This window comes from Myotis nattereri, assembly GCF_964212035.1.
Source record: "Myotis nattereri genome assembly, chromosome: 16".
In the NCBI taxonomy this organism is placed as follows: domain Eukaryota; kingdom Metazoa; phylum Chordata; class Mammalia; order Chiroptera; family Vespertilionidae; genus Myotis; species Myotis nattereri.
The window spans coordinates 38,593,394-38,606,466 of NC_138091.1; the positions used below are offsets into that span (position 1 = coordinate 38,593,394).

The 13,073-nt window shown below is 38.6% G+C and overlaps 1 protein-coding gene across 5 annotated transcripts in view; it reads right to left on the reverse strand.

Annotated features, from left to right (window-relative positions):
- Positions 1 to 13,073, reverse strand: part of BPTF (bromodomain PHD finger transcription factor) — a 116,682-nt gene that overhangs the window by 18,702 nt on the left and 84,907 nt on the right. For 3 of the 5 annotated variants that reach the window (XM_081109056.1, XM_081109055.1, XM_081109054.1), the window contains 6 exons: positions 12,642 to 12,859; positions 11,620 to 11,845; positions 9,943 to 10,859; positions 8,307 to 8,389; positions 7,525 to 7,750; positions 1,911 to 2,251 (listed from right to left, as the gene is read on the reverse strand). In XM_081109056.1, coding sequence (XP_080965182.1) covers positions 1,911 to 2,251; positions 7,525 to 7,750; positions 8,307 to 8,389; positions 9,943 to 10,859; positions 11,620 to 11,845; positions 12,642 to 12,859 — 2,011 coding nt within the window. The remainder of the gene's footprint in view (positions 1 to 1,910; positions 2,252 to 7,524; positions 7,751 to 8,306; positions 8,390 to 9,942; positions 10,860 to 11,619; positions 11,846 to 12,641; positions 12,860 to 13,073) is intronic. The other 2 variants (XM_081109058.1, XM_081109057.1) reach the window with 1 other exon arrangement.

Sequence of the window (13,073 nt, forward strand, 5' to 3'; positions counted from 1 at the left end):
GAAAAGTGTCTCTAGGACAAACACGTGTAAATATACAAGTGTTGACAGGCACTGGGTAGGAAACATCATATCAAAGTCATAGGAAGAATTAGTATGGATCACAAGGAACCAGACTGCCTTGCTGATACCATTGGTTCTAGCAAGGGATTTCTTGGTCGATTCACCTAGAGAAATAGTAGATGTACTCAAGCTTCAAACTTTATGAAAGTTAAGGAATAATACATGGTTGTGTGGTTTATCCTATTACCACTAACTTTCTTCTTTTGGAATTATGACTTTCGCAGGATTTTCACAGCCACAGGAGGGGGCCACCAAGGTGTTTTTGTGTTGTCTTCACCAGATGGTGGGCTGTATGTTCTGGAAATAAGTTCAGGACTTGTATTTCAGGTTTTAGTCACTCTCACTAGATTTCCAAACCAAGCTAGTTTGGTACGAAAGATTACAAAATACTCCTTAAAAAACACTAACTCATCCAAACTCAAACAGGGAGTGAATGAACCTGGTATACTGAAATGTTAATAATGACAAACTGAAAAATATGAAATATACACAAAATAATGAGGCAATCTCAATACAATGAGCACATGTACACGTGTGCCTCATTTTATGCAACTTAGATATTACATAAAATACATTTCTGTGATCTTAATATTTTAAGTAGGCCAAAGAAGACTGTTATTTAAAGAAATTCCATAAGCAGATCTTTTTGTAAATCATATTGTTTTATTCTACAAATCATTCAGTATATTTTGCTTAAAGGGAGGCACACTTGTATTAGACTAAGGGAAAAATCAGTTAATAGGGCTCCACTTTTTACATTATGTATAATTTCCAATAAAGTAAGACAATGAAAAGTGAAGATGCCTAAACTGATCTGTGTTTAATTCAACACACAGCTAAGTTTACCAACATAAACTTTTGATCTAGCACTTGCAGATTATAATTTAAATAGCACCACCAAAGCAGCTTCAAGGTTGCAATTTAAACATCATTAAAGAGAGAACTTTATTTAGAAATTAGGCATCCACTTAAAGTAGACATTAAGCATTCCTAATTCTAAATGATCATATTTTTTAGCACAATCAAACTTTTCAGTACTATAAAATAATACTGTGGTTAATTTTGGCTTTTAAAAGCTGGCCTACATTTAAATGTTCAAAATGGAAGCTAAATACTTAGTTAAAAGACAATGATAAAAAAATAAAATTACATTAATAGATCAGCATCTCTAAAATCTTGTATATATTACCAAATATAAGTCACAACTGTCAAAAACAGCTTCCAGCTGCCATTCTTATTAAATTTTTGAGTGTCTTAATTGAGGAATGGGTAAAAGGAACACTTTTTTTTTTTTATTTCTCAGATTTTTCCCCCAATAAGAAAGTGGGAACTTTGACAAAAATAATATTGTTATACCATTCCAATATAAAAAAACAGATAACTGCTTAAAATTAAACAACAAAAAAACCAAAGGCACTCAAACTTGAAACCCCCTGCACCATTCAGATTCACAGTCTCTAGAATTTGACGTATAGGATTGTGAACAGATTCCAGAAAGCATACTCTGAACTCTGGCGGCAATAATCATACCCCTCCTCCTCCAGACAGCACTACTGACTGACTTGGAGTTAATCCAGAGAGAAGAGGAGAAAGCCAAGGAGCAACAGAAAGCTTGTTTTTGACAGAAAAGAATATGAAGGACAAACACGAATCATGAACACGGGAAATAAACTTTTATTTGCTAGTGTCAAAGTTAAGAATATCAGATGCAAGATCAGAGATGAAACTATTACCCTTGCTTTTAACTATTTTCCTTTATGTTGCTACCAGTATATTCATTTCCTTCAAAACTGGAAGATTAATGGCTAACCTTTAAGAAAATAAACTAGAGCTCAAAAGGATCTACTCACTTAGATTCATCGTAAGGCGTTTTACAGATACAATAAAGCTTTGTGTCCTTCTTAGTTTCCTTTGAGGTAGTAGAAATCATTTTCTTCTTCTTGGACTTTGAGCTTGAGTCTCTTTCCTCTTCTCGCTTCCTCTTCTGAGAAGCTGCAGACAGCATGGCCGTGGCTGTGGCTGTGGCTGTGGCCTGGGGCCCCGAGTGCTGCAGGGGAGGTGGAGGTGGAGGTGGAGGCGAAGGCGGAGGGGCTGGCGGCGCAGGAGGTGCTGCAGGGGGAGTGGTAGCTGCTGCAGTGGCCTGCACCATTTCTTTTTCTTTCTTAATTTTCAGGTCTCTCTTGAGCTCTTCCTATTGTCAATTAAAGACAATACAAGACTATCATTTGACTTATGTAAATGCACAAACTGGCCAGAGGATGTTACATTACCCCCCTTGCCGAAATAGCTCCACAGTTCAGCCTAACGTGAGGGAGTTGCAATAATTCCAAACACCCATGTTCTTACTATACCTTAAACCCAATTAAAACAACTAGAAATGGAAGATGAAGTAACTAGAGAGCTGCTAGTTATCCTCCAAGGCGCTCTGACAGAACGATGCCGTGTCTGACAAGAACACCCTCTCCCCTGGCCCACATGCCCTGGTTATTTTAGTCATGTGTGATTTCCAGTGTCCTCACCCACTGGCTGCTTTCGTCTGGCCACTCTCCTTCTGTGTCCTTAGAGTGAGAATGAACATGGATTGATATTCAAATTCAAAAAGGATGAGAGACGGATTTGCCTTGTTTCTCATGCAGCTATGTCTAGAATTTAAGGCTGCAGAGAGAGCATTTTCTTATTACAGATTTTCCCATAAATTAAAATCCTTTTTTTTTTTCATGTGAAATACTTTACAGGCACACCTCTGCTACCCAGTGTAACAACCTACTCTTAGAAAAACCACTGGAACTGGTATCAATGAACAAACTTGGTGTAAATAAAACATAGTTATGACTGAGCTTTTAAGCATCACCAATATTCTAACAAATAAACCTGAATGGTCTTCATTTAATACATCTATTTTCTCCATGTATCTAGATAGTCTTGTAAATGAGAAGATAAGCTCTGTGGCTATTCAACAGCCCTTCTCTATTTAAAAAGAAAGTCTGAACTTTTCCCTAGGGATGAAAGTAAGTCTTGAGTTTCAATTTAATAACATGGTTTATGAAATGTAACGAGATGACTGCAGGAAAATCAAGATCGTTAAGACGGTGTAGTGGGTACACACCTTGATTCCTCTGTCAAGAACATACCAATGAGCCCTGGCCAGTTTGGCTTAGTGGATAGAGCATCGGCCTGCATTCTGAGGGGTCATGGGTTCAATTCTGGTCAAGGGCACAGGCCCAGGTTGCAGGCTCAATCCCCGGTGGGAGGCATGCAGGAGGTAGCATATCAGTGATTCTCTCTTATCATTGATGTTTCTCTCTCTCCCCCCCCTTCTCCCTTCCTCTCTGAAACCAATAAAATATATTTTTTAAAAAAGAACATACCAATGGTAGTAAAGTATAAAAAAGAGAAAACTGAAAAGACATAGCTATCCTTGAATACAATATAAATGTCTCCATGGAACGGAAACACAAAACTATGAACAGGGAGGGCTAGAACTGCAGGCCTATTGAGCTCCAGATTTGGAAGTAGGAAGTGGTAACCCACAACAGGAACAGGAAGAAGGGGACTCGAGCTTCGTGTGAGGTGGGTAATGGGCAGGCTCCCTGTTTGATATTAAGTGTTGGCTCGGCTACAATGGACTTCAAGAGAGGAAACCAAACCAAACCCTTATCACTTAAAATACCAAATGCCAAACCAAATGAAAACATGTAATGTGAAAGAAGACTACCAACAAAATCAATAACCAAATCTGCATTCACTCCCTATGAAATTAATTTTATAGGACAATTTGACAAAAAGTTTATAATACATGTGTTTGAGAATTGCAGAGGCAAATGAAGATATAAAGTTCTATTCCAAAATTAGTAAATTACTTTACCAAAAAGACAAGCAGATGGGGATGAAGGAGGGATGAAAAGGTGGAACACAGGACATTTTTAAGGCAGAGAAACTATTCTGTACGATGCTGTAACGAGATGCTTCTATATTTTGTAAGATGTCCTTCAAAGCAAATTATCTTAGCAATAAATTCTACTTAAAATAATGCTGATTTTTCTTAAAGTATAATTTTTCTTCCTCATTAGATAATACACTGTCAAAAAGAACACCATTAATTGTACAAAAGAATATTTACAACAGTAATAACATTTTTAAATGGCTGCATAGTATAGTGAATGTAGAAAAATGTTCAACATATGTTGTGTCCAGTGTGACTGTTTTATATATAATGTGTTTATATGAATACAAATATTATAAACAAGGTATATTCTAATATTACTTTAAAATGGCAATCTTTGGCCCTAGCCGGTTTGGCTCAGTGGGTAGAGCATCGGCCTGCGGACTGAAGGGTTCCAGGTTCAGTTCTGGTCAAGGGCACATGCCTGGGTTGTCTGCTCCATCCCCAGTTGGGGGCGTGCAGGAGGTAGTTGGTCAATGATTCTTTCTCATCAATGATGTCCCCCACCCCCCCTGAAATCAATAAAAATATATTTAAAATTCATTAAAATAAGTAAATAAACAATAAAAATGGTAATCTTTGCTTAGTCGGTGTTACTCAGTGGTCCTATGAACCAGGAGGTCACAGTTTGATTCCGGTCAAGGCACCTGCCAGGGTTGTGGGCTCGATCCCCAGTAGGAGGCGTGCAGGAGGCATCGATCAATGATTCTTATCATTAATGTTTCTCTGCCTCTCTCCCTCTCCCTTCCTCTGAAATCAATAAAAACACATTAAAAGCCAAAACCGGTTTGGCTCAGTGGATAGAGCGTCGGCCTGCGGACTGAAAGGTCCCGGGTTCGATTCCGGTCAAGGGCATGTGCCTGGGTTGCGGGCATATCCCCAGTGGGAGATGTGCAGGAGGCAGCTGATTGATGTTTCTCTCTCATCGATGTTTCTAACTCTCTATCTCTCTCCCTTCCTCTCTGTAAAAAATCAATAAAATATATTTTAAAAAAAACACATTAAAAATAAATAAATAAAATGGTAATCTTTGGACAGTATGGACTTACATATAATTTTTACTTGTTGGATAAAGGTAATTGCTTTGAAAGACATTTAGATGTATGTATGTTCGTTCATTAATTCATTTATAAAGGATATATATATTTTAAGTTTTTCCTTACATTCCATCATTTATAAAGGACACAGATTATAAATATTTCCCTACCTTGTGCAGAATAGGGAGCAGGAGCAGTATGTGAAACACCCAAATGTTAAATATTTGTTGAATGAACTGAATGGACACATCACACTATAAATACTATTCTGCAACCTACATTTTCATTCAAATATTTATGAGGATTTCCCCAAAGAATTAAAAAACCAAAAAGCACTGATCCTACACTGACCATTGTGAGGACACTCCGAAACACATTTGATCCAGTGGTTCTCAACTGAAGGTGGTAAGGGTACCCTGGAGGTGTTTGAGTATGTATGGAGAGGGGACAAGGTCACTCTTTTGCTGGTTACAATGAAGGGAAAGCTACTAGCATTTGGAACCCAGTGCTAAAGATCCTACAGAGTGTAAAAAACTGGCCTGTTGCCGAAACCGGTTTGGTTCAGTGGATAGAGCATCGGCCTGTGGACTGAAAGGTCCCAGGTTCGATTCCGGTCAAGGGCATGTACCTGTGTTGCAGGCACATCCCCGGTGGGGGATGTGCAGGAGGCGGCTGATCGATGTTTCTCTCTCATCGATGTTTCTGACTTTCTATCTCTCTCCCTTCCTCTCTGTAAAAAAATCAATAAAATATATTAAGAAAAAAAAAGAAAGAACACTAAAGAAGTTAAAAAACAAACAAACAAAAAAACTGGCCTGTTGAAAGGGCCCAAAGTGCTCCTGTTGAGAAACACTGATAACCAATCTCTTCTTTGTGGACTCTGGGCTGATTCCAGATTGTTGTTATGGTTAATATTCATTATGTCCTTGCTCGTGTATCCTGCCTAGTTGTTTCTCAGATGGTTCTACAAGTAAAATTATGGATCAAAGAGTATTCACATTTTAGTCTTTTTATACATACCAATGAAATGTTCTCTAGAAATACATGGTATTTTCTCTAGAAAAATAGTATTTTTATTATTAGGTTGAATATAATTTTGTTTATTGATATCTGACATTGTTAGATTTGAAAACTGCTTATTTATGTGTCTTAAAAATCTTCTACTAGAGTGTTTTTAAATTTCAGCTTTATTAAGGTATAACTTACAAAATTATAAAACATTTAAAGTGTACATTGTAGTATTTCGATTTATATGCATATTGTGAAAGAATTCCCCTCATACAGTTAATTAGTGTTATATTTTTCTTATTGACTTAAGAGCTCTTTAAATTTTAGGAATACTAATTCTGGCATAAATGTCACAAATTTCTATCCTGTTATCTGTTTTACAATGCTGTTTATGTTATTTCCCTGCCCAAATAAAATTTTTCTATGTCATCAAATCTATCTTTCTCCTTTGTGGTATTTGAAATCTGAAATGTTTAGGAGTGATTTTTCCTACACTGAGATTACAAAAAATGACAATCATGTTTTATTCAGTTACTTTTGTGATTTCCATTTTTACACTAAAAATTAGATCTATAAAATAGATCTTAAAGTGGGAGGTAGTATATTATATATTCTGTTGCTTCTGTGAGTTGGCTCTTTTGCTTATTACATCTCAACAATGGTTGTAATCTTGATATTTATTGAGTACCTTACTGAATTCTCTCATAAATTTTAATTCTTTTTCTTTTGGGGGGTTTTGAGATAATAGTCATACAAAATAACTTTATCTTTTTTCTTTTCTTGGTTTAACATCTTAACTAGAATTTCCAGAAATGCTAAAATAATAATGTTGATTTTTGGCACTGTCATCTGGTTTCTGACATTAGTGGGAAGAGCTCTAATGTCTCAGAGTTATGTTGATTTTTTGGCTGATCAATATTTTAATATTTCTCACCTTAAAATATAAAGGCACTTTTGATGCTTTATATAGCCTACTTTTCTTTTAAAAAGCTGCTTAGATATGTATGAATATATGTTTTCTTTCATTTTTCAATAAATTCCCCAAGTAAGCAGAGAATTTGCAATGCCTGCTGGATCGGTTTACAAATCAAGGAAGAAATATGGTCTTATTTAATGGGCACACTTTATTTTTCATTCTTTCAACATTATTTCACAGTTTTTCTGTTTACCTCTCTCATGAAACTTGGCTCCTGATAACTTCTGGCAAGACAATGTCATAGAGAATAAAAACTATTCCCAAGAGACTTCTCAAATGTTTTAGTCAACAGACTAACCTCTTAGAGCGCCTAGTTTAGAGATTACAATATACATGTAGATATAAAAATCTCTAAGACATGCTTCACAGCTTTTTATTAAATATACAAAACTGTAAATTCTAGAAAACAAGGTAAAATTTTAAGCTTAACCAAAATTTGAAGAAAGAATAAAAGTAGATGCTAAAAACTGGACAGAGGAGGAAAGGAAATACCTTCTTACCTGCACTTCAATTTGTAGGTCTTTGTCCAAGAGAGCTCTCTTTTTCAGTATTTCTGCTTTGAGCTGCTCTTTGTGTTTGAAGAGCAGTGCAGAGAGCTTGGTAGCATTCTGCTTGCTACGTTTCTGTTCCACACTCTCTTCACGCTTCCGTTTTTTCGCTGCTTGTTTTTCTTCTTTATCTATCTTATCCAAAATATACTTCATCACCTGGTTACAGACAATCATTCTAGAGAGAAATACACAACCTATGTAATGCTGGGCATTTTATTCTGAAAGGATTAAGACAAGATTTTTGATGTCTCTACAGGTGATACACAAACTGAGTAAATGGAAAGCTCCAAAGAGTGATTCAAACTAGCACTGAGAACCTATTAGTGCCAGGGCTTCTTTTTCAGTAGTTCAGTAAACTCCAGTCAAGATTAAAAACTATAAACTCAGCCCTAGCCATTTTGGCTCAGTGGATAGAGCATCGGCCTGAGAATTAAAGGGTTGTCGGTTCAATTCCAGTCAAGGGCACATGCCTTGGTTGCAGCCTTGATCCCCAGCCCTGGTGGGGGCGAGTGCGGGAGGCAACCAATCGATGTGTCTCTCTCACACTGATGCTTCTTTCTCTCTGTCTCTGCCCCTCCCTTCCACTCTCTCTAAAATATTTTCAGGTGAAGATTAACAAAAACACATACAAAACAAACAAACAAAAAACCTGTAAATTCAGAACCTGTGTGTCCAGATACAAAAGGGAAGAAACTGACATACAATGAGACCCTGTTACCATCTCTCCCTACCTTTGATTCTCCTCTCTTTCAGCTGGAGTCATGGTCTTTTTCTGTTTTAAATGTTCTATTACAGCATTATGCTTCATCACCACCTTCAGAACAGAAAAAAAATCCAAAAGTGCATATTTTATAATGACTACAAGTTGGTTCATAAATAGTAGAAATCTGAGCGCAACTATGTGTTTCCCAAAGAAACTAAGAACTTTCTATCATAATACTACAAATAAAATCAGAGCTATATGGTCTGGATGCTTACCACGTATCAGGCCCTGTGCTAAGGTAGGCACTTGACATTGCCTCATTTATTCCTCATAACATGGAAAGGTAGGAATAATTTTACAAAGAGATCCTGAGACAAAATAAGGAATATGGCTGTAATTCTAGCCCAGCAATCATTTTCCAAAGGCCATGTTTTCAACATTATGCTCTTTCCAGGCATTAATTGTAAAGAATCCTCCCACCCCCATCCCACAGATGGGCTAAAGAGATTAAGGTAAAGGCAGATATTGTGATACATAATTCTCAATTTATAAACTATACAGTACTAAGAGCTGGGTGATAATGCATTTAAACATATTACATATGATGTCAATTTTATAATTCTATTACCATAGATCTTTAAAATCTGTTGTTTAGAAAGTGCTTCTCTTTTAATAATATCATATTATAATCATCAAAGTTGCTAAGAGACTAGATATTAATTATTCCAACCACTAAAACAAAGCAATTACGTGACATGATAGAGGTGCTTATGTTACAACAGCAATATTACAATATGTAAATGTTATCAAATCAATAGGTTATACACCTTAAACTTGCACAATGCTATATGTCAAATATATTTCAATGAAAAAATAAAAGTGCTTCTACATACATGACCTCAGTTAACCATTACAACGACCTTGGGTGGCTGGAAAGAGGGAATTTTAGTAAGGATATAGCTCAGAGGAGGTAAGTGAGTTTCAGGGGCTGTGAATGGGAGACCCAGGAACAGAATGTAAGTCTCATGACATGGAAACACTTGAAATCCACACTAGTACCAGGCAGCGCATGCTGTAGATGTAAAGAAACATTTCCCGGTAATGCTACAAGATGTTACAATGTGATTTCATTTTAAGTAGAATAATTCTTACTCATCTAAGTTGCCTTAGTTCACTAAGATGCTACTGCATAATGCCACTTTATATGTAAGCTATGGAATAATAGTAGTTAAAATTTACAAAGGTGTGGCTAGAAATGCAAATGAGTGAATCAGTCTATAATTTGCTTGGTCTACATGAACATGCAAACTAAGGGATGACAACTGTAAACAACTTCAAACAATTGCTATGATGCCTAAAGTGGTTTTAAAATTTCAGTCACATCTTCCAGTTCTGTATTAATGATACTTCAACTCCTAACTCCATTCTTCCCATCTTAGTTCTCCCAAAATGCTGGTCGTTTTTCTAATAAGCACTGACTACTGCCAACAAAAAAGTTCCAAACCATAGTAGTAATTCAAGATTTTGGTCACACCAGTATTGCTTCTAAATTGAAACAGTGCATTTGTCTCATTTAGGAAACCTAACACAACCAAACACTAAGTCTAATGCACAGCACAATAATTCAAACTACTGAACATGCTGCTTTTACTTAATAACTTTACCTGTTTCTGAATGATTTCACTTTGATTAGATGCTTGGAGGGTGTGTTCCCGCTTAATCTCTATCTGTTGCTGTTTCTTCTTTTGCTGCTGATCCCTGAGTTGCTGAACCCTTTGCAACTGCTCTTGCACACTGGCTGCCTGCACTGTAACCACATTCTGAATCTGGTGAGTCTGCACAGGGCTGCTTTGCTGAATTTGAATAGGTAACTGGAGTTTGATTTGCTGGGGCACAACACCTTGCTGAGCCTGTATCTGAGCCACAACCTGCGACTGGATCTGAGAAAGAACCTGGACTTGTTGTTGCAGCTGAGGCACAGCAATGACTTGGGGCTGTGGCTGCTGTATTTGTAGCTGAGGACAGGATGGGGATGAAACAGTAACTTGACTTAACGTTTGTCCCGATGAAAGAGTTTGAGGTGAAGACTGTACCTGGGGTTGTGATTGTGGCTGGCCCTGGGAAGGTATCTGAAGAGATGTATGTGGCTGAATTGGAATCGGTTGTGAAGTTGTAGTCTGAACCTGGGATTGCTGTCCAGGAGACACCTGGGATGGAGTTGATGGACGTATTCGAGTCTGTGGTGGACTTTGGACGCGAGCAGGCGGCTGTCCTTGGACAATACTTTGAGGCTGACACTGTACTGCAACTTGGGGTTTGGATGACTGAGCTTGGGTGGGTTGTGCTTCCAAAGGGACATGGGATGCAATAGTTGTTTGGGTCTGAACTTCAGGCTGAGTCTGAACTTCAGGCTGAGCTGGGGACTGGGGCTGAGTTTGGGGCTGAGGCTGAGCTGAAGGCTGAGCTGTCTGTGGCTGGGACTCTGGAGGACTCACACTTGATGACTGAGCTGGTGGCAGGGATTTGGCTTGTTGCACCTGTGTTGAGGGTGACAACTTACTCTGTCTTTGTTCACCTGTACCTGTGAATAAGAAAGACCAAATAATTATATTACTCTAGAACAGTGGTCGCCAACCTTTCAGACCTCGCAGACCACCAGCTGGCGACAGCTGCTCTAGAATATAAGAGCAAGGTAAAGAAGAATTTGAAGGATTTTCTAAAGGTGAGAATTCTGAATTTCAGTATAGAAGAACAATGCCTTAGAAAGGCTCATTGAGACACACTTGGGTTAGAGCTCTTTTAAAATGGGGAGCATGGGCCCTATCTGATGGCCACCCTCTGCAAATTTTGCTGACTCCCCACGAAGCTCACTTCCAAAGTGAGGTGCAGTCTTTGGAAACCAGCCAGGTCTTTTGGCCCAGGCGAATGCTAACCCTCATTTTCCTCCTAAGCGTGGTGGCAGTTAATGACGGCTACTTGCAGAAGACAAAGGGGCTTTGGACCTGCAGCTCTCACTTGTAGGTTATGAGCTGGATATATCCACCTGCTCTGAGATTAACTCCATTATTAATCAGTGCCCTTAAGGATGGGAAAGGAATGTGGGCATAGTTAACATGCTATCCAGACCCTCACCTCCCTTTCTATATATTTTGAGGGGTGAAGGTGACAGGAGTCTGTAATAAGAGATCTTGTTGAGATCTTGTGAGGCTGACCAGTCAACTGTTACGCTACTGGCTTGTGTTTTATTCTCCCAAAGATAAGCGCTGGTCTCTTGCCCCGTTTGTTAGCCCAGCAACTTGTGGTAATAACACACAGTACGTCTGATAACCCCCAAGTTCTACCTGCTGCTGTGGTGGAAACAGTGGTGGTGGTGGTGGTGCTGGCTGCTGTGGCTGTTGTTGCCAATGGGGTAAAGAGGAACCGCTGAACAGTACCATTCGGCATTGCAGCTTGCATCAGCTGCTGTCCTGGACCTGGAAGTATAGTCACCCCTTGAGGTATCAACTGCAACTGCCCAGTAGTTTGACCTTGTCCTTGAATTACTACTGTCAAACCTTGATTGCCACCCTATGGAAAAAACACACAATATGCAAATAGTATTTAAAGCATCAATCTGTAAGTTTTCCATTTTAATGTTAAAAAGATACTATCCTATAATGAAAATATGTCTTTGAATGTCTACTGAATGGCAGCAGAAGGAATTCAGATAAGCTAAAATAAAAATATTTATTTAAAAAGACAGATGCTGCCCGGACAGAGTGGCTCACTTGGTTAAGTAGTTCCTGTGCAACGAAAGATTCAATTCCCAGTCAGGCAACATGCCTGGGATGTGGTTCGATCCCTGGTTGGGGCACATACAGAAGGCAACCAATCGCTATTTCTTTCTCTCTCTCTCTCTCTCTCTCTCTCTCTCTCTCTCTCTCTGCCTCCCTCCCTCCCTCCCTCCCTCCAAGCAGACCAATCAGACAAAAACACTGATGCTGTTTATTGGAAAAACCATGAATTAACAATCTGAGTTTCCAATGGATAGCCAGAAGATTCTGGTCAAGGGCATGCATCTCAGTTGAAGGCTCGATCCCCAACCCCAGTCGGGGCGCGTGCCAGAGGCAACCAATCAATGTGTCTCTCTCACATCGATGTTTCTCATTCTCCTTCTCTCTCTTTCCCTCCTTCCTCCCTCCTACTCTCTTTAATAAACAATGGAAAAAACATCCTTGGGTGAGGATTAACCACAACAAAAATGGCAAGCTACTATTTCTTAAAATAAGTACATTTTTTAGTTACTGAAAGAAAGTACATTCTTTTAAACTTACAGGGATAAATATGATCATCTCTAAAGTTAAAATGAAGTCGCGTTACTTACGTGGCCCTGTGTTAACTGAGTGAGCTGAGCCATGGTAAGCTTCACCTGTCCTTGTTGAGGGCGAGGGGATGGTGAGGTTGAAGACTGCAGATTTGCACTGGATGTTCCTGAAGTTAACGCTTTCTGCCCAGGTGTTGAGGAAACTGCATTAGGGGCAGAGATTGCAGTGGAAACAGGCTGCCCTCTGATGATCTGAGTCACCACTTGTTGAGGAGTACCTAGGCAAATAGCAAAACATCACGAATACTTATATGTCCTTACCAGCACTTTTAATTGAAATAGTTCAACACTTCAGATGAATGTATTCTTTTCAGTTTCCCAAAAAGACTTATGGGATGCTGACAGCTCAAGCATGCATTCAGACATATACCCAAGTCCAAAGGATACAACTTGTCAGTGAGCATGTTTTCAATCACATCACTGACAACCATT